This window comes from Oncorhynchus tshawytscha, linkage group LG20, assembly GCF_018296145.1.
Source record: "Oncorhynchus tshawytscha isolate Ot180627B linkage group LG20, Otsh_v2.0, whole genome shotgun sequence".
Lineage (NCBI taxonomy): Eukaryota > Metazoa > Chordata > Actinopteri > Salmoniformes > Salmonidae > Oncorhynchus > Oncorhynchus tshawytscha.
The window spans coordinates 14,649,989-14,676,269 of record NC_056448.1 but is presented as its reverse complement, the minus strand read 5'-3'; the positions used below and the strand labels follow the sequence as shown (position 1 = coordinate 14,676,269).

At 41.7% G+C, this 26,281-nt stretch overlaps 3 protein-coding genes across 13 annotated transcripts in view; all 3 read right to left on the bottom strand.

Moving 5' to 3' along the window:
* Positions 1-1,629, bottom strand: part of depdc5 (DEP domain containing 5, GATOR1 subcomplex subunit) — a 30,060-nt gene extending 28,431 nt beyond the window's left edge. Inside the window, exons 1-6 of one of the 8 annotated variants that reach the window (XM_024380600.2) lie at positions 1,167-1,310; positions 818-882; positions 620-707; positions 487-533; positions 244-329; positions 57-140 (exon numbers count right to left, since the gene is read on the bottom strand). In XM_024380600.2, the coding sequence (XP_024236368.1) occupies positions 57-140; positions 244-329; positions 487-533; positions 620-707; positions 818-872 (360 nt within the window). In that variant the 5' untranslated portion in view covers positions 873-882; positions 1,167-1,310. Of the gene's footprint in view, positions 1-56; positions 141-243; positions 330-486; positions 534-619; positions 708-817 lie in introns of all 8 variants that reach the window. The other 7 variants (XR_006079451.1, XM_042302233.1, XM_024380602.2 and 4 more) reach the window with 7 other exon arrangements.
* A 4,229-nt stretch (positions 1,630-5,858) lies between these two features.
* Positions 5,859-10,488, bottom strand: rab36 (RAB36, member RAS oncogene family). Of its 2 annotated transcripts, XM_024380606.2 has the most exons (11): positions 10,209-10,482; positions 9,581-9,697; positions 8,546-8,631; positions 8,355-8,429; positions 8,155-8,256; positions 7,969-8,033; positions 7,665-7,716; positions 7,479-7,560; positions 7,204-7,294; positions 6,655-6,771; positions 5,859-6,451 (listed from the first exon to the last, which is right to left on the bottom strand). In XM_024380606.2, exons 2-11 carry the CDS (start codon positions 9,653-9,655, stop codon positions 6,390-6,392), a joined length of 807 nt encoding a protein of 268 aa, XP_024236374.1. In that variant the 5' UTR covers positions 9,656-9,697; positions 10,209-10,482; the 3' UTR covers positions 5,859-6,389. The 2 variants fall into 2 exon arrangements, with proteins under 2 accessions (XP_024236374.1, XP_024236375.1); XM_024380607.2 differs by lacking the exon at positions 6,655-6,771 and having other exon boundaries at positions 10,209-10,488.
* A 10,221-nt stretch (positions 10,489-20,709) lies between these two features.
* gnaz (guanine nucleotide binding protein (G protein), alpha z polypeptide) overlaps positions 20,710-26,281 on the bottom strand; it is a 44,097-nt gene continuing 38,525 nt past the window's right edge. For all 3 annotated transcript variants that reach the window (XM_024380608.2, XM_024380610.2, XM_024380609.2), the window contains exon 3: positions 20,710-21,470. In XM_024380608.2, the coding sequence (XP_024236376.2) occupies positions 21,126-21,470 (345 nt within the window). In that variant the 3' untranslated portion in view covers positions 20,710-21,125. The remainder of the gene's footprint in view (positions 21,471-26,281) is intronic.

The window sequence follows — 26,281 nt, the reverse complement described above, 5'->3', positions numbered from 1 at the left end:
ACCTTAACAAAACACCAACAGCATATACAGAGGTATTCAAACAGACTCCCTCTCACCAGACTCTTCTTCAGTCGCCACATGTCTCCCCTTCCAATGTATTGGTCTTTGAACGTGAGCTCTACGAGGTCCAGAGTTACATCCTTACACAGAAATCCATATACAGCATGAGCTCGCTTTAAAAATCAGCTTGAATACTGTAATTCAATCAAATACTATTGGAAATATGATTCATAGAAAAAACACCTTTGGATCCACAATGTTTACAACGACATCCTGGTATGCCCGGAGTTTGAAGGCTTGCGCCACAGTCTGGTCCACACTGATTGTCTCTGGAGGAGAGGATGAATGCATTGTATTTAGGCTACAGATTTACTGATGAGCGTTCCTTGTGCATGTCATTTACAATCAAATGGGATATTGATCAGTTCACTAGCTAGGTTCTATAGGGGCTTCCTCTAAATCTGGAGGAAATTCATCATGCTTTACCTTTCTGGAGGTCTTCTTTGAGGCTCTTCACCTGCAGCAACAGAGGGCTGTTGGAAAATGAGGAGAATCATCATAACTTTGGACCAACATATAAGACCCAGGCAAAAGATAACTTCTTGGCATGCATCCTCACCTGTATTCATCTGTGGGGTGTGCAATCTCAATTATGTCCCCAAGGGAAACTTGAGGGAACACCTTGGGGTTCACCACAAGCTCATCATCTGTGTATAAGGAGGGGTTATTGTCAACGACAAAACAGCATTCATTTCACCCAACACATGATAAAACACTGTGAACCGTTTTACACCGTCACTGAAAGGAATTCACTCACCACTGCCTCCAAAGCCTTTCTTGTGCACCACAAGTTTGTATGTTTTATTCTTCATGATGAACAAGCTAAAGAAGGTACACCGAATGCATGTTACCAAGAACACATGTTATATAACCTTTCGGTTACACCCAACTCTATGAATCCGAAGAAACGAGAAGTTTTGTAGACACAAATAACACCCTATTAGTAACACAGAGCTCCACGCATGGGACACCACTGACTTGACGGTCTCGTGATGGTGGCTAACGTTAGCTGCTACAGCTAACTTGTAACTTGCTAAAAGCTCACATCTACCTGGAAACACAACGTGAGACAATGCACACAAAAGTTGGATGAAGTTCAGACTTGCCTTTACAACGCATTAATATGAAAAATAGGTTAAACGTTATTGAAATTAGACGTGTCGTATATTGTTGTTTTTACTACACAGCGAGGGTTCAACTTCCTGCAAAACATGGAGTATAACCGCCCACAGATTATAAAGTCATTCAACGATTGGTTTCTTGTCAGTTGTTGACGCTAGCTGATTGGGTGTTCGCAATACAGCGTACCAAGTGGTACTGGCTACTGGGAGTGCGTTCGTAAATTCACTCTGCCCATCTAGTCCGTCTTCAGAGCACTGTCGTCTGAGTGTGTCAGAGTGTAGAATAAATGAGGAATTTACGAACGCTCAACACCCGTTGAATACGACCGGTGTCGGTAAACGTCGGCAAAAAAACGTTATTAAATTGTTAAATTGTTGTCAGCAGCACAGTTACAGTCACCAACGCTCTGTATAACATGAAACAGCCTAAACCACTTCTGCGCGGGAGAGTAAAATGGTCAGAGTGAATTATTCTCTCATTTGTGTCTTGAAGTAGCTAGCAAGCTAGCCAATGTTAGCTTGGTTGCTTGACTGCCATTGTGAGGTTAGAACGCTCGGATCAACCTTTACTCCTCGACTAGTGTCCAGTATGCGCTCTGAACGCTCCGCATTTACCAACGGACAATCTGACAACGCTCTGGATTTACCAACACCCGCTCTCTGGCACTCCATAATGAATTTACGAGCACACTGGGTGTGCTTCATTTTAATTCCCGTGCACTTTAGCACGGATTATTTATATTAACCACATATTCTAGTGTTCGCTCTAACAATGAAAATACGTTTATTCAACAATGGAAGGCAGTATTGGAGGAGGCAAGACCATTCTAGACAATGTGAGGACAGATACTCGTGTGCAAAACTGTTTCCACTAGTTACCACAGCCAAAAGTTAAATTTGGCTATATCGTAAATATTTATGAAAACAAAAAATCACATTTTTAATTTAAATTCAAGGTTAGGGGCAGGCATAAGTTTACCGGTGTGGTCAAGGTTATGTTTAAAATCATATTTTAAGAAGAGAAACTAGAAATAGGCGGGAGTTATGACTTTGTGGCTGTGATAACCAATGACGAGATGGCACAACTCCTATATAACGTGTTTTTTCGTCTTATATCAATACGCTCGTAACAACCTAATCATTAGGAAACTTCTATTTGGTCAAATAAGCCACTAATTTTTTTGTTAACCAAATTCGACACTCTCTCATAGACATCCATTAAAAAAACGCCACAATTACGCCACTTTCTGGAGAAGACAGATTTTGGACAGTTATCGCTTTCACTTCCCCTCTTCCTCTGTGACTCTAGTCTCCATTGGCCAGGGATGGGGACTCAATTTACTGTTGCGAGGTAGAATAGTAGAATACACAATATGCAATTTTGAAATTTGTTTGTGTGTCAACAGTTTTTCTCTTGTGTCAGTCACTGATAGTCACTCAATTAGCCCATGGCAGCTAAACATTTATAGATTGGTAAATTAGCCAGCTATCTAAACTTGTAGTAATCAAGGTCGAATTAGAGCCCCCATTGATTTGTTAGTCAGTTTCACTCTCTCCACCCTATGGCATAATATGTAGAATAGCAGGAAATTTGCTGTAAAACTGCATATTTCCTCTCTGCCCCATGGCAACTGAGTATAATTGCACTAAATTAAACATACAACTTCAAAATGTGCATGAAATTAGTTATAAAGTTGCTAAATCTTCTCTGCGCCCCATGGCAAAATGTGTGGAATTGCAGCAAAATAGCTTTAAAACAGCAACATCTTCTCCACACCCCATGGCAAAAGTGTAGAATTTACACAATTTTTTAAAAATCTATCTGGGGGGCAACTACGGCCCCTCGTGATGACTTCAGATTATTTGTGGCCCCCACCAACATCAAAGTTGCCCATCCCTGCCCTGTGCGGACGTGTTTCCTCCAATGGTTGCTTCCTACAACACTGGGCGGATACGATTATGCCCAACCGCGGGACACCGGTCTATGGCCCATTACGTCAGCCGGCGAAAGCAGGGAGGGAGGAGCGCCCTTCTCAAATCGAACAGTAATATGTGCCTGTCGGCCATTTTGTCGACAAGGCAGCATGGTTTCATCGTCCAGAAAGATACATCTCTTTTCCATAAAATAAATGTTAGAATTGTCTGACTATTTTTCATTAGGAAGGCAGATAACATGTTTTTTATCCAAAGCAATCCCTTGGGAAAACACAGAACCCTAGTAATTACTACACATGCTTAATTACGTCACTTTTGTTTTGAGCAGACTTCGCCATGGGCTTTGAGCAGGGCACCTGGCTTAGGTCTGGGAGGCAAGCCCGGTTCAAAATCAAATGCAATCAACTTTCATCCGGTGCAAAATCCATCTACACGTGCTCCCGAGATCCCCCCGGGGTGGGGGTTCGATTACTCTCACCCGGGCACCCATGTAGGCATGTTTTGCACTGGCTGAAAGTTGATGGCATTCGATTTTAAACCGGGCTGCCACCCGAACATGAGCCAGGTGCCGGTGATGTGACATAATTAAGCATGTGTAGTAATGAGCAGGATTCAGTGTTTACTGCTTTCACATGCAAAAGTGATGGCTTTTGATAAAAACGGTTATCTGCCTTTCCAATGAAAACTAGTTCGAAAATTCTCACATTTATTTTATGGAAAAGAGATGTTATATGTTTCTGGATGATGGCTTTTTAACAACATGATCGAGTGGCGCAGATTACAATTCCATTTAAGAAGGGCGCTCCTCCCTCCCCGCTTTCTAACCCCCTCACTGGTGGAGTTCAATTGGCATGGCCTGGGTCAGTGGAAATGTCCCTTAAGGACCAATGGAGTGGTCTAAAATGACCCACACTCCACCTACCGGGGCACCAGGCCATGCAAAACGACCCCGATCATTGTTCCAGCCATAAAGATCCTAATTCTATGGTTCCAGCATATACTTCTGTTTGGGATTTCTTAGACTAATAGCAGCAGTTTGGGCTCCTGAGTGGCGCAGCGGTCTAAGGGACTGCATCTCAGTGCTAGAGGCGTCACGACAGACCCTGGTTCGATTCCAGGCTGTATCACTACTGGCCATGATTGGGAGTCCCATAGGGCGGTGCACAATTGGCCCAGCGTCATCCGGTGTTAGTGTTTGGCCGGGGTAGGCCGTCATTGTAAAGAAGAATTTGTTCTTAACTGACTTGCCTAGTTAAATAAAGGTTAAATATATATATTTTCTAACATAGTGATGTCCTACTATTCTACTAATGAATAAGATATTTAACCTCAAGTAATCATACAATAAAAAGTTTCTAGTGTGACAGGGTAGGAACCATTTTGGGGACCATGCTGTCTTAAGCAATTGTTTTGTGTGTGGTCAAATTTGTTCATAAGGTATGCTTGTTTCTCTGTATCAGTGTTTGTTTATTCAAATTGTACAGAATATGTATCCCTTAACAAGTTATGCCACTGCAGTAATGTCTTGTTTGCAGTTCATTTTTTGTTTTTGGAGAGATGTTGATGGGGGTACAAGCAGTATATTGAACCCTAGATACAGAATTGTAACGGGATATATGATGCTCCATATCGCCAGTGCTTGACACGGGCAGGAGTTCACCGAAGCCGAGTACCAGCACCTCAAATGTTCTACTGCTGGAGCTCCTGTTCTTCTTATAGAATATTAGCAGAAAATTATTATGGAGCTCCTGCAGCTAAATGTAAACAGTACCGGCATCCAAAATGAGTTCCAGCACCTATTTTAGTCCAAGTCAAGCACTGCATATCGCTATTACAGCTTTGCACAGAAGGAACCTGTGCTTGGTGATACTTTCTTCATTCTCAATTTAGAAGAAATGTGTAACTTATCAATAGTTTATAACTGTCTGTGTCCAGTTGCATGTGGTCCTTCCAAAACCAGAGAAAATTCAGAATGATATTAAATCCACTTTTTGCACAGAGTGATAAGTTCCCTAGCCAATTTAGCTGTAAGACATCTTACATTTCCCAACATCTTTCTTCTTTGATGACATTTAAGAGTGTTTGGCATCTAATAAATGTTTCATTACTGCCACCTACTAGACTGGAGTATAACTCCCTTATACATTGCTTGAAGAAAACATGGGGGAAAAAAGAAAGAAATCAACAAATACCCTACCATCGACCCTACACTTACTGAAAACCCACCAGCCTACTCCACTATGTCCTTCACAACATCTTTGCAGGAACAGGAAGTTTTCATGCGCTGCGGCCAAGGCCAAATTAAAAAGTAGATGACATCTTGACCAAAACAAAGATCTACACATATGCAAGAGGCAAAACATGGATTTAATATAATTCTGAATTGTGTCTGGTTTTTGGAGAACCACCTGCAACTGGACACGGACATTTATAAGATACACTTTTCTTTCTGAATGGGGATAGAAGAAAGTATCCCCAAGCACAGGGTTAGTTGAACAGCATCACATATCTTGTTACACAATGTTGTAGCTTATTGAACCTGTCCTCCATTGAGGTGATTCTTTAAGTTCATGCATTTGTATTTCTTGAATTTACTGTTTGTGTAAATGCAGTGGCTAACTGTTCTTTCTTTTTGAATTGTTTTGTCACTGTTTTTGGTCAGTTGTGAACTCGGTCAGTAACTAGCTCTGTAGCACTTTACTAAGTTAGAGTCATCCAGTGAAAGGAACTGAGATATTTAGATGTCATGAAGACCCATACAAAAATATGAAACTTTATTTTGATTAGGGGTAATGTCATCACCATCCAGCTCTGTCTCTGTGCAGAAACAATTCAGCCTAGGAACGAGGTTAGCAGTAATAACAAAAATATGCAATAAAATTATTGTAAATGTATCTGCAGAATGTTAGGGCTACACAATACATAATGATAATACAGTATATTACATAAACTATCAAACCACTTCTACAAATGAGTCTGAAATGCACCCTAATTTCCAACATTCGACAAAATACTGAATTCATAAAATACTTTACAATGCATATAATAAAGGTCATTGATGACCGGGTTAAAATCAAGGAAGTTGATACATTACATCCCAAAATGGCAGTACTAAATGATGATTATATGAATGATACCAGTGAAGACTGAGAAAAAGAGGCACATGTCAGTCACAGCTCTTTCCACTTTTAAAATCCACTATTTCAATATCTTTCTACACATCTCACTCTCCTTCCTTCTCTTGACTCCTACTTCAAGTCCTCTTCTCTTTTCTCAGCAGCAATTTGTATTCACTGCTCTGGACTGGGGCTCCTCCAGGTTGGCTCTGTCAGATTCTAAAGGGAAAGATACCAAGAACATAAATACTGAGTATTGCAATTTCCAACCTCAATTCAAGTCCATCTGAGAGATGAGCAACTGACAACATATTTATTCCCAAAGCTTTAAATATACATTCACTATTTTCCTCTCTATATATTTCCCTCCACCTACACTCTCTGACCCAAACCCCTCTGTTGTCCTTTGAGTTGTCTCTTACTAATGCTGTCTCCTCCTCCTATTCGAGTGGAGGTGATCCCTTTCTCCATGTCCTTCAGTACAGTGTCTTCAAAGGCCAGAGATGCCACCCGGAAGAAGAACCCCTGCACGTTCTCCCCTACACAGTCACACCGATAGTGAGTGTCATTATCATATCATCAAAATGCTTATTTACAGTAACAAGACCAGCAGCTGCATTGATTGCACATGGCCCAGACACACTCCATACAGTGAAACAGCTTAACCTCTGATTACACAATAAGCACATTGCACACCTGGAGACCATCTCTATGTAATTATCCTGTGGTCTCTAAAACCACAGCTATTATTGTGTGTATTAGGTCATTGTTGGGGGATTGTTAGATTACTTGTTAGATATTACTGCACTATCGGAACTAGAAGCACAAGCATTTCGCTACACTCGCATAAACATCTGCTAATCATGTGTATGTGACCAATAACATTTGATTTGATATGCTATCGTCAACATGAACATCGCAATGAAGTCATGGTGTCATGTTATAATAGGGTTTTTTGCTCCGGTCTGTACCTGTCTTGGCCGAAACAGACCAAAACTCAGCTTTCATTTTAGTTGCTATCTTGATGGCGTCTCTCTCAGTCCTCTGGCGCTCCTCTGGAGCCTTGGGCACAGAGAGAGAAAAGATTAATGAATTGTATTTGAAAGCATAAAAAGGAGCCAAAAGACAGAGCTAATGGATATGGTTCTTCATTACGGATATGGGGGGAGCATATTATACACCTATGTGTGCCCATCTACAATATCTATCTATCTGCCAAGAACCATGTACATGTTTGTGCACTCACAAGTAGGTCACTCTTGGTTCCGACCAGGAAAACAGAACAGGAGCCAGGTTCATTCTCCCTCATGGCCTCATCTAACCACTGCCTGTGAGAGATAGAGACATTTCATTTGAGAAGACATTTTACTTTGATTGTTCTGATTTATCTTTGTGCTCGCTCTTGATTTCATATTATATTAAATAAACCTACCATGAGTGCTCCAAGCTCTTAATGTCTGCCATGTCAAATACTGTGATTATCACTGTAATAAAAACACAGAGGCTTGGCTACAGCAACAGTGAACTCCTCAGGGTTTCCCTAGTCTACAATGGCTGCTTTTTACACAGGCAGTAAAAATCTGATCTTTTTTTTATTTTTTTATTTTTTACTAATTAGTATTTTGACCAATCATATCAGATTTTTTCAGAGCTGTGAAACTAGTGAAAAAAAGATCAGAATCTGGCTCCCTGTGTAAACGCAGCCAAAGGCATCTCATTGGCTGTCTCTATCTTACCCTGAGCTCCTCTGTAGTATGCTGAAGCAATGCATTTGAATTTTTCCTGGCCAGCTGTGTCCCAGCTATGTAAGAGAAGGAGAAGGGGGGGAAAAAATCACCTTTGAATACAAGTAAAGAATCACAAGTTTCTAATAAAATAATAAAGCACATATTCAAACAAACCAGAGCATGACCCTCACTCACATCTGAAGGGAGAATGGAGCTCCTGAGAGCTCAAACCTCTCAATCTCAAAGTCCACTCCTATGGTAGCCTTGTAGTCTCTGTCAAATACATCTTTGCAGAACCTGAAAATGCAGAACAGAATACACAAACATGTTAGAAGGCTGTTTACCACCTAAAAGGAACATGATATAGCAGCCAGGTCGCAAGCCGAATACTTTACCGGTTTATTAGGCAGGTCTTGCCCACATTAACGTCACCAACAACCACTGCTTTGGACATCTTCAGTCTGTCCCATCTTCAAAGGAAATATAGAACAGCAAAATCCAGTGTTGCTTTTCCAGATAAATCCAATACCAATCAATAAGTGAATCAGTCAGACAATCAATCAATACATCTAACCAGGCAACTCACCCCTGATGCCTGTCAGTTCTTTCTTTGCAGGCAGCCTTGGCATCCCAATCCTCCTTAATCTGCAGACAGGCCTGTGGAGTATAACACTGGAAACAACAGTCGCTTCAACGTTAATAACAGACATCACTCTCTGATGTACAATCACACAGAAGAGTTTAAGTGCATTGTTTGGTATCTGTAATGAAAACAATAATGCAGCACTGATGTTTATTTTGTTATGAGCTTCCATCTGACAGACTGAAGGCATTTTTAATGATGTGTCATGAAAATACCAGCTGTCTACAAAGTCTTGCTGTTCCAGTGATTCCTGCTGACATTACTGTAAAAGCTCTTCTCATATCCAGGCTTGAAAAATGTCACTCAAACTCCCCTGAACTTTTAATTTAATCTACTTTTGAAACGGCACCAGGAGACTGTGGGGGGAAATAGCTAAATCTTTGCGTATTAGGAACACAGTATGTGTGCAACATCCTTTGAAGCTTTTACAGCCCTGGCAATTTACATATTCACTACAGAGTCTTGACGAGACAATTTAAAATACATAAAATGTTAACATCAGGCAACGGATACATTGTCGAGGATACATATACAAAAAAAGTCAAGACATTTGTTTCTATTGTGGTCCTATATTATCTACTCAGAATACTGTCCTGACCAGGGAGAGTTTAGGTGTCACTGCATGCTGTTTGAACTTATGAGTTGGGCCTACTCAGCAACAGCTGACAGAGAGGCTTCATTGGGTACAGTAGGTTACTAGACAACATTAACTTTATTAGTGCTGTTTTCAGAAATAGCCAGCCCTGTGATCACACACACTCAGACAACTGTAAGCCCCTGTGTGGATGTCACACGGTTTCAATAACATCAACCACATACTTTTGACCCCTCCATTCCAACCTGTTTTGAATGACAGCACTTGTGACTTTTAACAAACGGTACACCAGAGCCACTAAAACATGGTAGGTTTGAGTTGATCCAGATGGCTAGCAGGCTGGTAGCAGGCTGGTAGCAGGCTGCTGGTGTGTGCTCAGGTACCTTTGGGAACTTGGATATGACCCGGTCTCTGCTCACAGGTGGTGGGAAGTGCATCATCCCGTTCCTCATCTGCATTTTGGTAAGGCTGTGTGGGTGGTCTGCCTGTGAACTAGAATCCTGGCCATGACCAGGGCAATGTACTGATTAGCTATATTAATTCCCATGCCATAAGTGTGCAGGCTCCTGTGAAGGGTGCACCCCCTTCTCTAAAACACTGCAGTATGATGTGTGAATACTGGAGTGTTTTAGGGAAGGGGATTCACATTCATTATTATGTAGGCCGTGCACAAATTAGGCTTCAGCGGCCTAAGGTTTAAAGTCCAGTGTCCATATAATATTTAGATAGCCTACATAAAAGCTCTGAAGATGACTCAACGATAACATTTCTCGGATGAACAAAAAAGGTATGTTCAGCGACAGTGATAATAAATAAAAAACACTATGAAGTGTGGAGAATCTAGACTTGTGTGTGCAAGTACTGCGGTGGAAACTAGCTATGATGACTGTTTACTCTTCTATATTCTAGAACACAAAGTGGCTACGCTACAATATAGCAGGACGCAATGAGATGGCAACATTTGGCCAATGAAAGTATCCGCAAATCAATTATGATGTGTAAACTACTCACGGATTCTTGTCAACTGTTCCGTCGTTGCTGCTAAAAAAAATCGTTCACTTGAATCTCGAGCTGCAAGCATCAGATCTACCCCTCATCTCCATGACAACTACCTTTCAGTGCCCTACGGGGATATTTGTCATGTGATAAAAGCATGGCAGCCAGGCAGAAACGCGTAAATTCAACGATTGTTAGGCTATTAACATGTCACATGTATCGAGTGGAATGTGGCCATTCTAACAAACATGTTTTGGATGTTCCAGTAGCTGGAATCATGTAGAATTCTAAATTACGTTAGGTCAATGCGGGTATGCTGCTCCTGTGAAAACAAGGGCCGTGTGCAGCTAGCTGCAGTCTATTCCATCTTTTCGCATTGATAAGAAATCCTGGCAAGTACACTAAAGAAACTGAAGTATGTGTTTGATTTTGTTGCTAGTATTATGCACTTCCTGTAGTAAGAATAATGATCTATCTCTTTCTCCCCCTCTTCTCTCGTCCTCTTCTCTCGTCAGCATGTTTGAACACACAAGCTCTCAAAACGACACAGAGAAACATGTAATTGATCGTTTTGGACCTCCAGGTGACTGCAGATGAAATTGTCTGTGAGAAGGCAGTTAATAAGACCAATCATTGAAATGATCCATAGTTCTGAGAGGTTTAATTTCCCTCTCCCATTAAGAATGTATTGGCTCATCAGCTGGAAGAGTCTCAGTGGGGAGACATGTAGAGGCCACTCACTGCTAAGCACTTTTTCTAAGTGGGCACAGGTAGGCAATTATCTGGCTGGTGGGGGGTGGGCAATGTTACATACATTTATTAAATAATATCCCACCTCTGTTCTCAGACAGATGTCTTCTCAGTATGCCGTGAACTGCTGCAAGTTCCATTCTCGCCACTGGGAGGCAGCAGAGGTCTAGATACAGAGCCACCCATGCATACTGCTGGCTGTGTCATGCAAAACAGGTTTGATTTTACCCCACTTACCTACATTATCTTCCTATCTTATTATTATAAAGGATTGTCCAACTGTCAAGTAGGTCCCAGGCCTGGAGCCTTATCAGGATCTGTGCCAAAGTGTTGTCAGTGCTAAGTAATGTCCTCGTCCACTAACCAAATGCATGTGGGACAATAGCTCCCTTTCACCCAAGGTGTAATTCCATTTCATCACTGATCAATAATGATGGACTGTAAGGCAGTGTATGAGGCTTAATTGCACCTCTCACCTCCCCAATGTTAATGCTATCCTGTTGCAAGGCCATTTGGGTCTATCAGTGACAGAGACAGGACAGACAGGTGGCAGATAGGCAATTTAGTAGAGGACAATATCACACCGTCTGGAAGATGACTTTTCAATCGACATTCATGTGTCCCCTCTGCTTTTCAGCATAGAACTCGGGCCTGTTATTGTGTTTGTTTCATGCAAATATTGTGTATGTTCAACACCTCTGTTGGCAAATGGCATTTTCAGTCATTTTCTATTTCTACTGCACTTTAATGTGATCATTTGAGCACAGAGCCTTTTGAGGTGTCTGTCATAAGCTGCAAATTGCACAGAAATCTATATAAATCTAGTTGTGATCCCATGGAGTTCCAACAACAAGATACAAAGCATATAAAAGATATGAAGCCATTTGCTTTTCAACACCAGTAGATACCTTAAGAGCATTTCTGGTGGAAACAAAAAGCATGCTCCAGAAACATTGCTCTAGACTCTCAAATGTTATAATTCCTAACCATTTGTGAGTGCAAAGCGTGTTTCTATGTGTGGCTGCTCGGTTTGTTCTGCATTGTTTCCACTTTGCCCACCAACAACATTGTGAACATTCATACTATAGATGGTCAGTCTGCTGTGGATACCACAGTGGTTCTTGCCTTTGCAATGGGATCTACTGTAAGACATATTGAGTTTTTTTAAAATTATATTTCGTTGATGGATGGATAATATTGAACATTGACGGTCCTGTCTGTCTGTTCTCCATACACTTTCAATTATACACTCATAACCACCTCTCCTATCATCCAGTAACTCAAATGTTTTCTGTAGGGGCGAGTGGGGTAAGTTGAGCCAAACAGGTAAGTTGAGCCACCCTTGTTTCTAGGAAACGATACCGAAAATTCGTAATTTGACCAAATGTTTAGGAAGATGCCGTCATTTCATGGAGTCTGTGAAGGAAGAAACCACATGGAGAAAGTGGTAAGCAAGTCAAGGTGGGAAAAATATATATATATATATTTCCACCAAGTCAAATACATTTTTTGTGTTGGGGTCTGTTTAAGCTTCAATATGAGGTCCTGAACCTAGAATGAAAGTGCATCCTTGTAGTTGTGTGGGCTAATATAGTCAAAATGTTTGCCTTTGTGTAAGTTGAGCCAATGGTTGAGCCAATAGCAAGTTGATCAAATTGAAGTATTTTCTTCTCAGACTTGTTGCTGGGATATGAGGTAACAACAGGGCCTAGCCTATGTTAAAAGTGTAAAAAATAGTACAAAGTCTGTGTTAGGTGTTAAGTCTGTGTTAAATATGTTTAAAATGCTTAAAAGACTTTAAAAAGCTATTGTGATAGTATTCAATTGTGTTTGGGAAATAAAGATAGACATGCTTTAAAATAATGTGGTAATATTTCATTCAATACATACATTTGTAGGCAGCTTAATTTATCCAATACATGGGGTAAGTTGTACTAAGAGACCACTTTTTTGGGGGGGACAAGCTATGTTTTCAAAACTGTGATGTGTAAATAAATTCAGAATATTTTCTGGGTTACATTTTAGTCATTTAGCAGACACTCTTATCCAGAGCAACTAACAGGAACAATTGGGGTTAAGTGCCTGGCTCAACGGCACATCAACAGATTTTCAACTAGTCAGCTTGGGGATTTGAACCAGTGACCTTTTGGTTATTGGCCCAACGTACTTAACCACTAGGCTACCTGCTACCAAGGAGTATACACATCCTGAAATAAAAAGTGCATTCGGAAAGTATTCAGACCCCTTCACTTTCTCCACATTTTGTTACGTTACAGCCTTATACTAAACTTTTTTTTTTTACTTGCCCTCAATCTACACACAATACCTCATAATAACAAGCAAAAACGGGTTTTTAGACATTTTTGCTAATTTATACAAAATAGAAAACTGAAACAACATTTACGTAAGTATTCAGACCCTTTATCAGTACTTTGTTGAAGAACCTTTGGCAGTGATTGCAACCTTGAGTCTTTTTCGATATGATGCTACAAGCTTGGCACATCTGTATTTGGGGAGTTTCTACAATTCTTCTCTGCAGATCCACTCAAACTCTGTCTGGTTGGATGGGGAGCGTTGCTGCACAGCTATAATCAGGTCTCTCCAGAGCTGTTAGAATGGGTTCATGTCTGGGCTTTGGCTGGGCCATCGGGTTCTTGGTCACCTCCCTGACCAAGGCCCTTCTCACCTGATTGCTCAGTTTGGCCGGGTGGCCCGCTCTAGGAAGCTTCTTCAAAACTTCTTCCATTTAAGAATGATGGAGACCACTTTGTTCTTGGGGACCTTCAATGCTGCAGAAATGTTTTGTTACCCTTCCCCAGATCTGTGCCTTCGACACTCTGACATCCACTGTCTTTTTTAAAACTCTGACATCCACTGTCAATTGTGGGACCTTAAATAGACAGGTTGTGCCTTTCCAAATCATGTCCAATCAATTGAATTTACCACAGGTGGACTCCAATCAAGTTGTAGAAACATCTAAAACTCAAACAAATGGCCACTATTACTATTCCTCCATAACCATACTCACAAAATAGGAGTATTGATGGAGACGCTCTCTCTCTCTCTATAGATGAGGCTTTGATCTCAACAAGGTTAAAACCATGTGCGGCTACAGGGTCATTAGGTCAGGGTTGAGATGAAGGAATCAGATTCTTACAGCCACTGTCCAGTCCCCAGTCTGGAATAGTAATTTCTGTTCATCTGCTGAGGGTCAGACTGAGCATCCTCCCCCTCAGAGCTGCATAGCTCAATCAGCATAATTTGAGATGTAGAAATTAGGGATGGATATATATCGTGCTCCCACCCATCCAGGACATCTACTCGAAACGGGTGCCTGAGGAAGGAAGCATTATCAAAGACCCTACACACCCCAGCCACGAGCTGTTCACTCCCTTACCGTCGGGCAGACGGTATCGGAGAATGAGGTGTGATGCCAACAGGCTCCGAGGCAGTTTCTATCTACAAGCCATCAGATGGTGGAACACTTGAACTGGACTGACCAACTGCTCTGATTCTACGCACCTGAGCACACATTCACTCACACATTCACACACCGACACAGACATATACACACACACACATATACATTCATGCTACACACACATCACAACTGCTGCTACCAGACTCTTATTATATTGATCACTGGCCCCCATTGATCACTGGCCCCCATCCCCCCTCCCCAATACACGTGTAAATACTATAAATGGTTCCTTCCTGTATTATACTTATGCTAAAATGTTTATTCTGTTCAACTGAGCCATTTATTTTATGTTTGTATTCATATCTTTTTTTATTTCTTATTGTTGTCTTATTGTTGTTGCAATCAGTGACGGCGCCGGAGAAGATGGCTGACGTTTTATGTGTTCCTAATCGATTGTGTTTTTATGTTAGTTTTTTTGCATTGTTTCTAATGTTGCTGCTACCGTCTCTTATGACCGAAAATAACTTCTGGACAGCGATTACTCAACACGAACTGGCAGATTATTATTTTTTTACTTTAACGAGTCCAACGTGAATGCCGTACTGCTTTCCCGGGAACAGGAACAAATCCCCGTCATTTGCTTGAAGAGACGTCGGAGAAAAAGAGGACGGAGGTCGGGCTGCTTTCTGAAAATTCGTAGGCGATCGAATAACCCCCCTGCCTTCCGCTCTTCTAGCTAACGTGCAATCATTGGAAAATAAAATTGATGACCTATGGGGAAGGTTAAACTACCAATGGGACATTAAAAACTGTAAAATCTTATGCTTCACGGAGTCGTGGCTGAACGGCGACATTATAATCAGCCAGCTGTATGTTGATACACTGTATCGGCAGGATACAACAGCGGCGTCTGGTAAGATAAGGGGTGGCGGACTATGCCTTTATGTAAACAATAGCTGGTGCACGATATCTAAGGAAGTCTTAAGGTTTTGCCCGCCTGGGGTAAAGTATCTCATGATAAGCTGTAGACCACACTATCTACCTAGAGAGTTTTCATCTGTATTTTTCGTAGCTGTCTAAATACTACCACAGACTGATGCTGGCACTAAGACCACACTCAATGAGCTGTATTCCTCCATAAGCAAACAGGAAAACGCTCACCCAGAAGCGGCACTCCTAGTGGCCGGGGACTTTAATGCAGTGAAACTTAAATCGGTCTTACCAAATTTCTATCAGCATGTTAAATTTGTAACCAGAGGGGAAAAAACTCTAGACCACCTTTACTCCACACACAGAGACACATACAAAGCTCTCCCTCGCCTTCCATTTGGCAAATCTGATCATAATTCTATCCTCCTGATTCCTGCTTACAAGCAAAAATTAAAGCAGGAGGCACCAGTGACTCGGTCAATCAAAACGTGGTCAGATGAAGCAGATGCTAAGCTACAAGACTGTTTTGCTAGCATAGACTGGAATATGTTCCAGGATTCTTCCTATGGCATTGATGAGTACACCACATCAGTCACTGGCTTCATCAATAAGTGCATCGATGACGTCGTCCCCACAGTGACCGTACATACATACCCCAACCAGAAGCCATGGATTATAGGCAACATCCGCACTGAGCTAAAGAGTAGAGCGGGACTCTAACCCGGAAGCTTATAAGATATCCTGCTATGCCCTCCGGGGAACCATCAAACAGGCAAAGTGTCAATACAGGACTAAGATCGTACTACACCGGCTCCGATGCTCGTTGGATGTGGCAGGGCTTGCAAACCATTACAGACTACAAAGGGAAGCACAGCCGAGAGCTGCCCAGTGACACAAGCCTACCAGACGAGCTAAACTACTTCTATGCTCGCTTCGAGGTAAATAACACTGAAACATGCATGACAGCACCAGCTGTTCCGGACAACAGAGTGATCACACTCTCCGCAGCCAATGTGAGTAAGACCTTTAAACAGGTCAACATTCACGAAGCCGCAGGGCCAGACGGATTACCAGGACATGTACTGCGAGCATGCAGTGACCAACTGGCAAGTGTCTTCACTGACGTTTTCAACCTCTCCCTGTCTGAGTCTGTAATACCAACATGTTTTAAGCAGACCACCATATTGACTGTGCCCAAGAACACTAAGGTAACTTTCCTAAATAACTACCGACCTGTAGCGCTCATGTCTGTAGCCATGAAGTGCTTTGAAATGCTGGTCCTGGCTCACATCAACACCATTATCCCAGAAACCCTAGACCCACTCCAATTTGCGTACCGCCCTAACAGATCCACAGATGATGCACTCCACACTGCCCTTTCCCACCTTTACAAAAGGAACACCTATGTGAGAATGCTATTAATTGACTACAGCTCAGCTTTCAACACCATAGTAACCTCAAAGCTCATCAATAAGCTATGGACCCTGGAACTAAACACCTCCCTCTGCAACTGGATCCTGGACTTCCTGACGGGCCGCCCCCAGGTGGTAAGGGTAGGTAACAACACATCTGCCACACTGATCCTCAACACAGGGGCCTGTCAGGGATGCATGCTCAGTCCCCTCCTATACTCCCTGTTCACTCATGACTGCACGACCAGGCACGACTCCAAAACCATCATTAAGTTTAACGATGACACAACAGTGGTAAGCCTGATCACCGACAACGATGAGACAGCCTATAGGGAGGAGGTCAGAGACCTGGCCATGTGGTGCCAGGGAAAAAAACTCTCCCTCAATGTGATCAAGACAACGAAGATGATTGTGGACTACAGGAAAAGGAGAACTGAGCATGTCCGCATTCTCATTGACGGGGCTGCAGGGGAGCAGGTTGAGAGCTTCAAGTTCTTTGGTGTCCACATCACCAACAAACTAACATGGTCCAAGCACACCAAGACAGTCGTGAAGAGGGCACGACAAAACCTATTCCCCCTCCGACTGAAAATATTTGGCATGGGTCATCAGATCCTCAAAAGGTTCTAAAGCTTCACCATCGAAGGCATTCCGACTGGTTGCATCACTGCCTGGTATGGCAACTGCTCGGCCTCCAACCGCAAGGCACTACAGAAGGTAGTGCGTAAGGCCCAGTACATCACTGGGGCCAAGCTTCCTGTCATCCAGGACTATACCAGGCGGTGTCAGAGGAAGGTGCTATCGTACCGGTACCCCCTGTATATAGTCTCGCTATTGTTATCTTACTGCTGCTCTTTAACTACTAGTAACTTTTATTTCTTATTCATATTTTGTTCAACTGCATTGTTGGTTAGGGGCGTATAAGTAAGCATTTCACTGTAAGATCTACACCTGTTGTATTCGGAGCATGTGACTAATAAAATTGTATTTGATTTTTGATTTGTTTGAGAAGGAATCTGCAAGTGAGCATTTCATTGTACTACGCCTGCCATGCGTATCATGCACATACAACTAATAATTACACTTGAAACTTGATACATTATTGACTAAAATGCATTGCATTTTAACACATTTTAATGCATTGTTATTTGATGAGCTGGAAGATACATTATTTTTATTTTTCAGAAACGTCTATCATTCCATGTGAGCTTACTTCATGAAGCAAAAATGCATCGATTCTGTTGCTATACATGTTATGTAATCGCCGGTTAATACTTGGTCTAACGACATGTTTATAGACAATTAGAATGTGACAAGTGTTGCTGGTCAAAACAATATTTAATTTATACTCCGGTGGAATGACTGTAGATTGTCGCTGCAACTATCAGTTTCCTTGTAGCACTGACATGAAAAAAGTTAAATGGCTGGTTTTACAGTCCGTCTCTCGACATGTAGACAATTGTCGTAGCGACATCATGAACATTCTATTGTCGTCCGACACCAAACTTATGAACGTTATGAAAAAGTATAAGCAGTCAGGTGCTCCAGATAGCATAATTTCTCTATTTTAACACCAATAAACCCATCTGTTTTTAAAAAATGAATTTGGTAAATGTCAACCAATCATCAAGCCAGGCAACTAAAAGCAATTTTTTAAACAATGTTTTGGTTCGTTATTAAATACTAGTTAGCTAGCTGGCTAGCCAGTTCAAATAATGACCAGAGGGTAGCTGACAATGTCTTAACTTTAGCATATTTTTTATTCATTATTACAAGAAAGTAAACCCAACAACATTATTATTTGCAAGGTAATGGAGAGCTTACAGAAAATCCCTTACGGCCACAGTGTGACGAAATAAAAGTAGCTCATTCTATCTGATCATTTTAGAACTGTGGCAGTCCGGTAACCACGACAATGGACGTTGCGACAGTCGCAGAGACTTTTTTCATGTGCTACAAGGAAACTGACAGTCACAATCTACAGACATTTCACCAGAGTATAAATGAAATGTTGTTTTGACCAGCGCCACTAATCGCATTGTAATTGTCTACAGACGTGTCGTTAAACTGGCCTTTCATAATAACAATGACAAGTTTGATGTCGGAAGACAATGGAATGTTCGTGATGTCGCTACGACAATTGTCTACAGACTGTAAACCAGCCATAAGAAGCAGGCGCTGTGGCTGGCCAAACAATGACCCGTGGAACCATTAGCAGTAGGAAGGGGGTCAATCAGGGTTTGTGCTCCCGAGTTGAATTTGTGGCTATCCCAACCACCTCTGCCACCCTGTCAAATCTCTTGCTGCAACAATTTACTCGTAATTTAATTGCCTACTCTAATTGTGTATTAGTTATTTGTCCCTCCCTTGTAGTGTAGCATGGTAGCTCAGATAAGAACAGGCTCTTTTAATTGTGATTTAGGAGAGAGAGAGAGATGGCTTAGGAACAGCATGTCCCACTCAAAAATGAGAAAATACTTTTTTTGTTTGCGGGTGTGGTGTTAGATTAGAATTAAAGGCATACGAGACAGCAAAACATAATACCAGTGCTTCATCAGCATGGTGTGGAGCCTGTTCTCATAAAGATCTGAAACATAGTAGTGTGTACTGTATGTCCCTGTACTCCCATCCTACCCATGACCACCACCCAAAAACACATTCTCTGCACAACCAGAATTTGCATAATTCATTTTATTTATTATTTTTATTGTTTGGCTAAATTGGTTGTTTTTTGTTGAAGTGAACATCCTGTAAAGTCAAGCCTGAAGCCCTTAGCTGAGTTGTTTCCTCTTCGCTGAAAAGGTGAGGGTTGGAGGAGAGAAGTAGAGCAGGGCTTTCTCTCTCTCTCTCTCTCTCTCTCTCTCTCTCTCTCACATTCTCTCTCTCTCTCTTTCACATTCTCTCTCTCTCTCACACACATTCTCTCTTTCTCTCACTCTCACATTCTCTCTCTCTCACTTACAGTATTCCAGCTCAACCTTTTATTTATTGTTTTAACAGAGTGAACCTTACAGTATATTTACACATCATACCCACTGTATAACAATTACCATGTAGATAGCGCAAGGAGGATTAAACTGAAGCGTTTGTTTTTTCGCATTCATATTTTTTGCAGTCTTCAAACTTTTTTCCCTTTAACCCCCCACTCTATCATCTCATGCTGGGTTTGTAATGAGCTTGCCATTGGCATCATCATCGTCACCATCTTCATCATAATCTCAATTTATAGTACTCTTTTCAATAAATTCCTCTTAGACAACAGCTGTACTATCGTACACAGTGTTTGACTTGTATATATATTTCAGGGAATATATTAGTTAAACCTAAAATAACAGAAAACAAATCCAAAATTAAAAAAATGATCAATATCCCAATTAACAAAATCATGCATGTTTTAATGTTTCTGTCAATAAAACCAACATTTATTGATGGGATCTGTTTTTATTTACACTAAAATTGGCACTGTTTTTGATGTCTTTGTTGCTGGAAACTGGAATGATCTTAGAGAACACCATCCACTCTATGGAGTGTAACACTCTCCTGGCAGGTCAGAGACCTGCTCTAAGGGGCAGGTTTGACAAACATAAAAAATGTTTTAAACAAAACAAAAACAGAAAACAAAATGAAGAGGGACAACAAATAACCTTAAAGAGCCATTTAGCCCTCAAGAAATGAGATACAGTGTGTGTAGAAAATACCCTTTACTTCAGCTTTCAACTGTGGCAGTTTTCTCCTTTGGATAGAAACCCTGTGACATAAGTCATGTCCTCCAACTATTTTCCCAGGACACCTGTGACTCACCATCTCCCTATACCTTGCCAGGTAAACCCGCTGTCCAGCTTTTTAGGGGAAAATCCACAGGAATTTATTGATTTTCGCAAAGCAGCATTAATTGACTGAGGCAAATCAAACAACCTAAAATGACAAACGTAACTCTGAAACTGCCAGTCAAGAACTCCTGTTCAATACCAGGTTTGGCAGGCAGAGGGTAGGGGTTGTCTTCAGTTTCCATTGTTTCCACGCCAAACAAGTGCTTGACAGTTGATCCCAAGTCCTTGTGTGTGAGCAAACATAAGCATGTGTGTGTGTGTGTGTGTGTGTGTGTGTGTGTGTGTGTGTGTGTGTGTGTGCGCGTGTGTGTCTCTACATACTCATATATTCAGTGCAAACACATTTATGCTGACCTTGGGTAAATCCCATCTTGACCATTGACCCTCAACTCTAATATTTCAAGCAGATCAGTTGATCCTATAGCCGTCTCTGACAATCCCAACCCCCTTGCTCCACCTTGCAGGTTCTCTCTTTCCTACACTTCCTCAAAGAGACTGACAGACAGGCTTTGTGTGTAACGGGCCTGGTAGCGAATGGGTCTACTGCTGCCATGCAGCCCTCTCTCCCCTCCCCACCCTATCCCCAGTCCTAGCACAGCCCAATGTACTTGAGATTGTTCTGGATGATCACGTCCGTGACGGCGTCGAACACAAACTGGATGTTGCTGGTGTCTGTGGCGCAGGTGAAGTGCGAGTAAATCTCCTTGGTCTCCTTGTTGCGGTTGAGGTCCTCGAACTGCCGCTGCACGTAGACTGCCGCTTCCTCGTAGGTGTTCTGACCTCTGTAGTCGGCGAAGCACACAGTCAGAGGGATGCGCTTGATCTTCTCGGCCAACAGGTCCTTCTTGTTGAGGAAGAGGATGAGTGAGGTGTTGGTGAACCAGTTGTTGTTGCAGATGGAGTCAAACAGACGCAGGCTCTCTGCCATACGACTCTGTAGAGAGGAGGGATGGAAAGGGAGAGAGAAGAGGCAATCATGAGAAAATTGTTGTTCCCTCACGTGAGACACACCCTATTGGCATGTAAGAGAAAGAGGCTGACGTTGGGCTAAAGCTGAAGATGACGTTAAATTAGTCATTTTTAGTGATTGTGAGTATGATTTGCTGTAACTGCTAAATCTTCCCAAAAATAAAATATGTTTCCAAAAAACGAATTGAAAATGAGAACACAATTTGACCCTGTAGTGTAGATTAAAAATCTCCACTCGAGCAGCCAAAGGTGTGGTTCATGTGTTGTGTAAACATGGGCTGGAGACCTGCACTTGAACTCTCAACCCGGAAACAAACAGAGCAGGTCTTCTCTCTCTCACTTCAAGCTTAGCATGAGTAGAGAACTGTTACTGCCCACATGATGAGCACTAAATGAGTTACTGGAACTGTGCACAGTTAAAAAACACATCAAAGTCTTGTTTTTGAGGTCAGATGATGTACAGATGTACAGATAGCCTTGCCCTCTCTGACGCAAGACAAATGGGTGAAATGAGTATGAAATGTAATACCGTTGATTTGAAATACGTTTCAGGGAATTTCCATGGTATTTTACACTGAACATAACCATGAACAGGAACAATTCTCAGTGTGTACAGATGGACTAAGCGACAGAATAAACTTGATAGGTTGAGTACATCTCTTAAGCCCATCCCAGGGATGACATATTTACTCTACTTTTGAGCTTTAGCCATGGGAGCAAAAGCATAGCCTGCCTGACATTGGCTTTGCCCCAAAACACAACTTCACTGCCTGTTTTCTTTCTATGATTGCAAGATTGTGTTTTTGGAGGCATATTAAATTAAGCAATATACAATCTTGTGGTTCTTAGTTTTCTGCTACCAGACCAAGGCCCATTTGTTTGTGTTGCCTTGGAGATGTCAGCTGTGTATTATCCAAACCCCTAGGATAAATGTTATTTTCCTCCTAGGATGTTTTCCAAATTCATGAATGGGAGCCAGTTCTGTTCAAATGTGTAGCCATGAGGGCCACAGTCATAACTGTCAAGATCACATGCTCCCAAAAATGCAATCTGTTGTGAAGGTTTGTGTTTCAAACCTCTAAAACACATGAAATACAAAATGAAAAACCAAAGAGGACCGTAGACCTTTACACTTGTACCCATATACGTGTTGAAAATGGCAGATTTGGGCCCTGATAATCGCCTAAATTGGAATGCAGTAGCTGTACAGTAAAATGCTATAAAATGCTAAAAATGCTCTGCACTTCACAGCGCTGTAGGATTTTGTCTGACAGCTGTTCTGAACATGAGCACCACATGAGACAAGTTGCCCCATCACTCCCGCTAATTGAGCAACTTTTGGACAATTTTGTCATCTGAGTGAGGGAAATGCTGTAAATTAATGAGACGTTAAAGATTATAATAACTACTGCTTTGATGTCATACAACAGGCTAGTCTCAGATTAGACATAAACAAATATCCGGGACACTGAAATTAGTATGATATGTTATGTTTGGTATGGCTACATAAGACAGAATTTAACTTAAGAAGAAAAACATGAACGTCTAACAACCCAAAGGTTGCATGTTCCAATCTCATTACAGAGAGCTTTAGCATTTTTGTAACCTTACAACTACTTACTACTTTTTAGCTACCTTCAACTACTTAGCATGTTAGCTAACCCTTCCCTTTAACCTAACTCCTAAACTCAACCCTAACCTTACCCCCAACCCTAACCCCTAGCCTAGCTAACGTTAGCGTTAGCCATCTAGCTAACTTTAGCCACAATAAATTGGAATTCGTAGCATATCATTTGCGTATTGTAAATTCGTAAATACTGTACGAATTGCAATTCGTAACATACTCTATCATACGAATTGGAATTTGTAACATATCATACCAAATGGATGATAGACATCCACAAATTAATACATACCATACCAAACGTAACATATCATACTAATTTGAGTGTCCTGGATTTTCGTTTACTATGTTATGTCTACCCCTGAGTCCAGATCGCAGTCATACAAGCAAGCCAAACACCCATGAGTCCAAATGTGCACTTGACATTTCCATATCATGAAACTAATGTCATATACAGTGTCAATGTTTATGATCACTTTGTTTGATATACAGTTACAACATGAAATGGTGTCATAGCCTGGGTTGTTCTGAACACAATGAGCCTATGATTGTCTGTTTTGAAGAAAATTTGTCTCAGAACGTGCACCTGAATGCACTCATGACTCCTTTCTATGTGCATCACAATTACGTTCCATTTCTCTGAATTGCCTTGTGAAAGCCTAACACTATAACATCGTATTTTAGAATTTAGCTAGTCATGTTGGCAGTAGAACAAGCTTTCAAATTATGCTCACCTGACCCAGATTGCTAATTAATATTGGGCCGTTTTTGGATTGTGTAAACAACAACAGTAATTGTGTGATGGTGGGGATACAGGTCTGTGTTCCAAACAAAACAATGACAAGTGTGCTTGCTCTAGTTCCTCAGAGGCACAGTTAGGAGAGCTCAAAAAAGCACCTTATAGTTGAAGACTCTTCTTTGTGTCATACAAGTGCATTGAAATGACTCAGGGACTGTGCACACTTTGGAGAGGAGTGTGGCCACTTGGAGAACTCAGTTAGTCCTCTCACTCAAACCCTTGTCATTTTTATGAAGTTTTATGAAGGTGGTTAACACGGTCAAGACCTTTCCTTCCTCTGGAGGCCGCCAAACTATATATGCATGCTATATATCTCACATCTGAGATGTTGCCTCACATGCTGGTCACAAGCAGGAGTTACTATCCTGAAACCAATTGAATCACTCTACAAACAAACACTTAAGATTTTTGATAACAAACCAAACAGTTACCACCATTGTCATATCATTTACAAACATAATTTATTTAGTCTGGATAGCTTTAAGCAGAATGTAGATGCACGCCTTGTCTTTAAGATCCTGCATGGTCTTGCCCCTCCACCCCTATGCCGGCATATCATGCTCAAGGAAAAGCACCTCCAGGATAACAAGCAGTAACTAGAGGGGATTGTGTTGTCCCTTTTCAACACAGTAAAATCGGACTTCTCTGTTAGAGCTACAATATACTGGAATGCAATGCCCATGGACTTGAGAAGCTGCACTGATTATTGTAATTTTACATTTAAATTGACAACATGGCTAAAATCTATCCAAACCTGTACACAATCAGTCTTGTGTCAGGTCAACTGTTGTGTCCTGACCTTTGGTCTAATAATTTCCCCATAATCTCCAAACTGTTCCCTTTCAATTGCTACCATGGTTATGCATATGCTTTTCATATTTCTTCTGTAAGAAACATTTCAATTTAGCCCTATCCATATACAGTAGGCCAATTCCCATGCGTGTAAAAAGTTAACAGCTCCCTAAATCACTGTCATACTGAAATATATATTCATATATTACTGGGGAGAGGAGTTGTTATATATCAAAGAAGAACAAGGAAACAGTTGTTGGTCATGCAGTGAATCATAGTTTGAGCATAGGGGAGTGCTGGGCAGTTGGTGAAGCCAAATGTGAAAAGAACAGTCTGACTGACATCAGTACAGATGCAGCAAGTAGAGCTCTGTCATGCATGAGGCTTTTCCCAAGATGTACAATATCTATGAGATTAACAAAAATCTGTGGCCTGATAGATTTCATATTCCATTAAAAGTCCCCGGTACTAAAATTATTAATACTAGACATACTGCAAGAGTGTGTGTGTGTGTGTGTGTGTGTGTGTGTGTGTGTGTGTGTGTGTGTGTGTGTGTGTGTGTGTGTGTGTGTGTGTGTGTGTGTGTGTGTGTGTGTGTCTGTAAGAGAGAGATATGGGAGGCTGCAGGCATGTGGTGTGAATCCAGTAGCTTGTGACTGAGTGAGGAGTTCAGTTTGAAGACTGGACGGCTGTTTAAAAGGTTACACAAAACATCATGGTGCTCTGAGCAAATCACAAGATATGCTCAGAGAGAGATTGAAGGAGAGAGAGAAAGAGAGAGCGATAGGAGGAGAGAGAGCAATAGGTGGGCAAGTGCAATTAAACATAGTGTAACAACAAGAGGGTTGTAAGTTATAAAGTCACTGTTGTCTCATTTACTTGAACTATAAACCATCCACACTTATTTGTTGTTGCGTACAATATGTAGTGTTTTGCAATGTTAAACAAGGGACTAGGCAAATTAACTCATTTGTATACTGTACATTCTATGTTCTATATAAGTTCTAGGAACCAATCATATGAATATACAGACTTGTTATGGATCCGGTGCTGTGGCGCGAGACGCAAGCCTCTTTTCTCTGGCATAAGTAGGCATCCTTAGGGACTGAGCTTAGGACCCTAAGCAGTGTACACTAAATAAGGTCAGAGCCAGAAGCTCCCCCTCCATTTGTTCTCAGGGTGTCTACACCAGAACCCTGCTGCGTGGAGAGGAAGGCAGCAGCCCACCCACTGTGCTTTGGGACTCTCTACACTCCTTACCTGTTCACTCCGTCATCGTTAGAGTTACAGAGGGAGAGAGGAGGGAAGAGGGGAAAGAGGAGTAGATACTAGGGTAGCAGCACACAGCAGGAAGCTCCCCCTCCCCTAGACCCTGAACACACCATCCCTCCCCGTGGCCTATGGGCAGAGCCCCCTCACCATCCCACCCCGTGGCCAACCGGCAGAGCCCCCCTCCCTGAGCACTCTAGACACACAGGCCTTAATTAAGATGAAGTATTAATGAGGAGGTTCAATCCTGTGTTAATGCTTTGTTTCAAGTAAATACAAATCTCTGGAGTGA

Bases quoted from the DNA above. Each gene is read 5' to 3' on its own strand.
- rab36 (XM_024380606.2), bottom strand. From the start codon at position 9,655: ATGCAGATGAGGAACGGGATGATGCACTTCCCACCACCTGTGAGCAGA. The intron at 8,034-8,154 runs GTGAGTGAGGGT...TCTCTTACATAG, and splicing joins GCTCCATTCTCCCTTCAGAT to CTGGGACACAGCTGGCCAGG. The intron at 6,772-7,203 runs GTACAGACCGGA...GTGACTGTGTAG, and splicing joins GTCTGTTTCGGCCAAGACAG to GGGAGAACGTGCAGGGGTTC.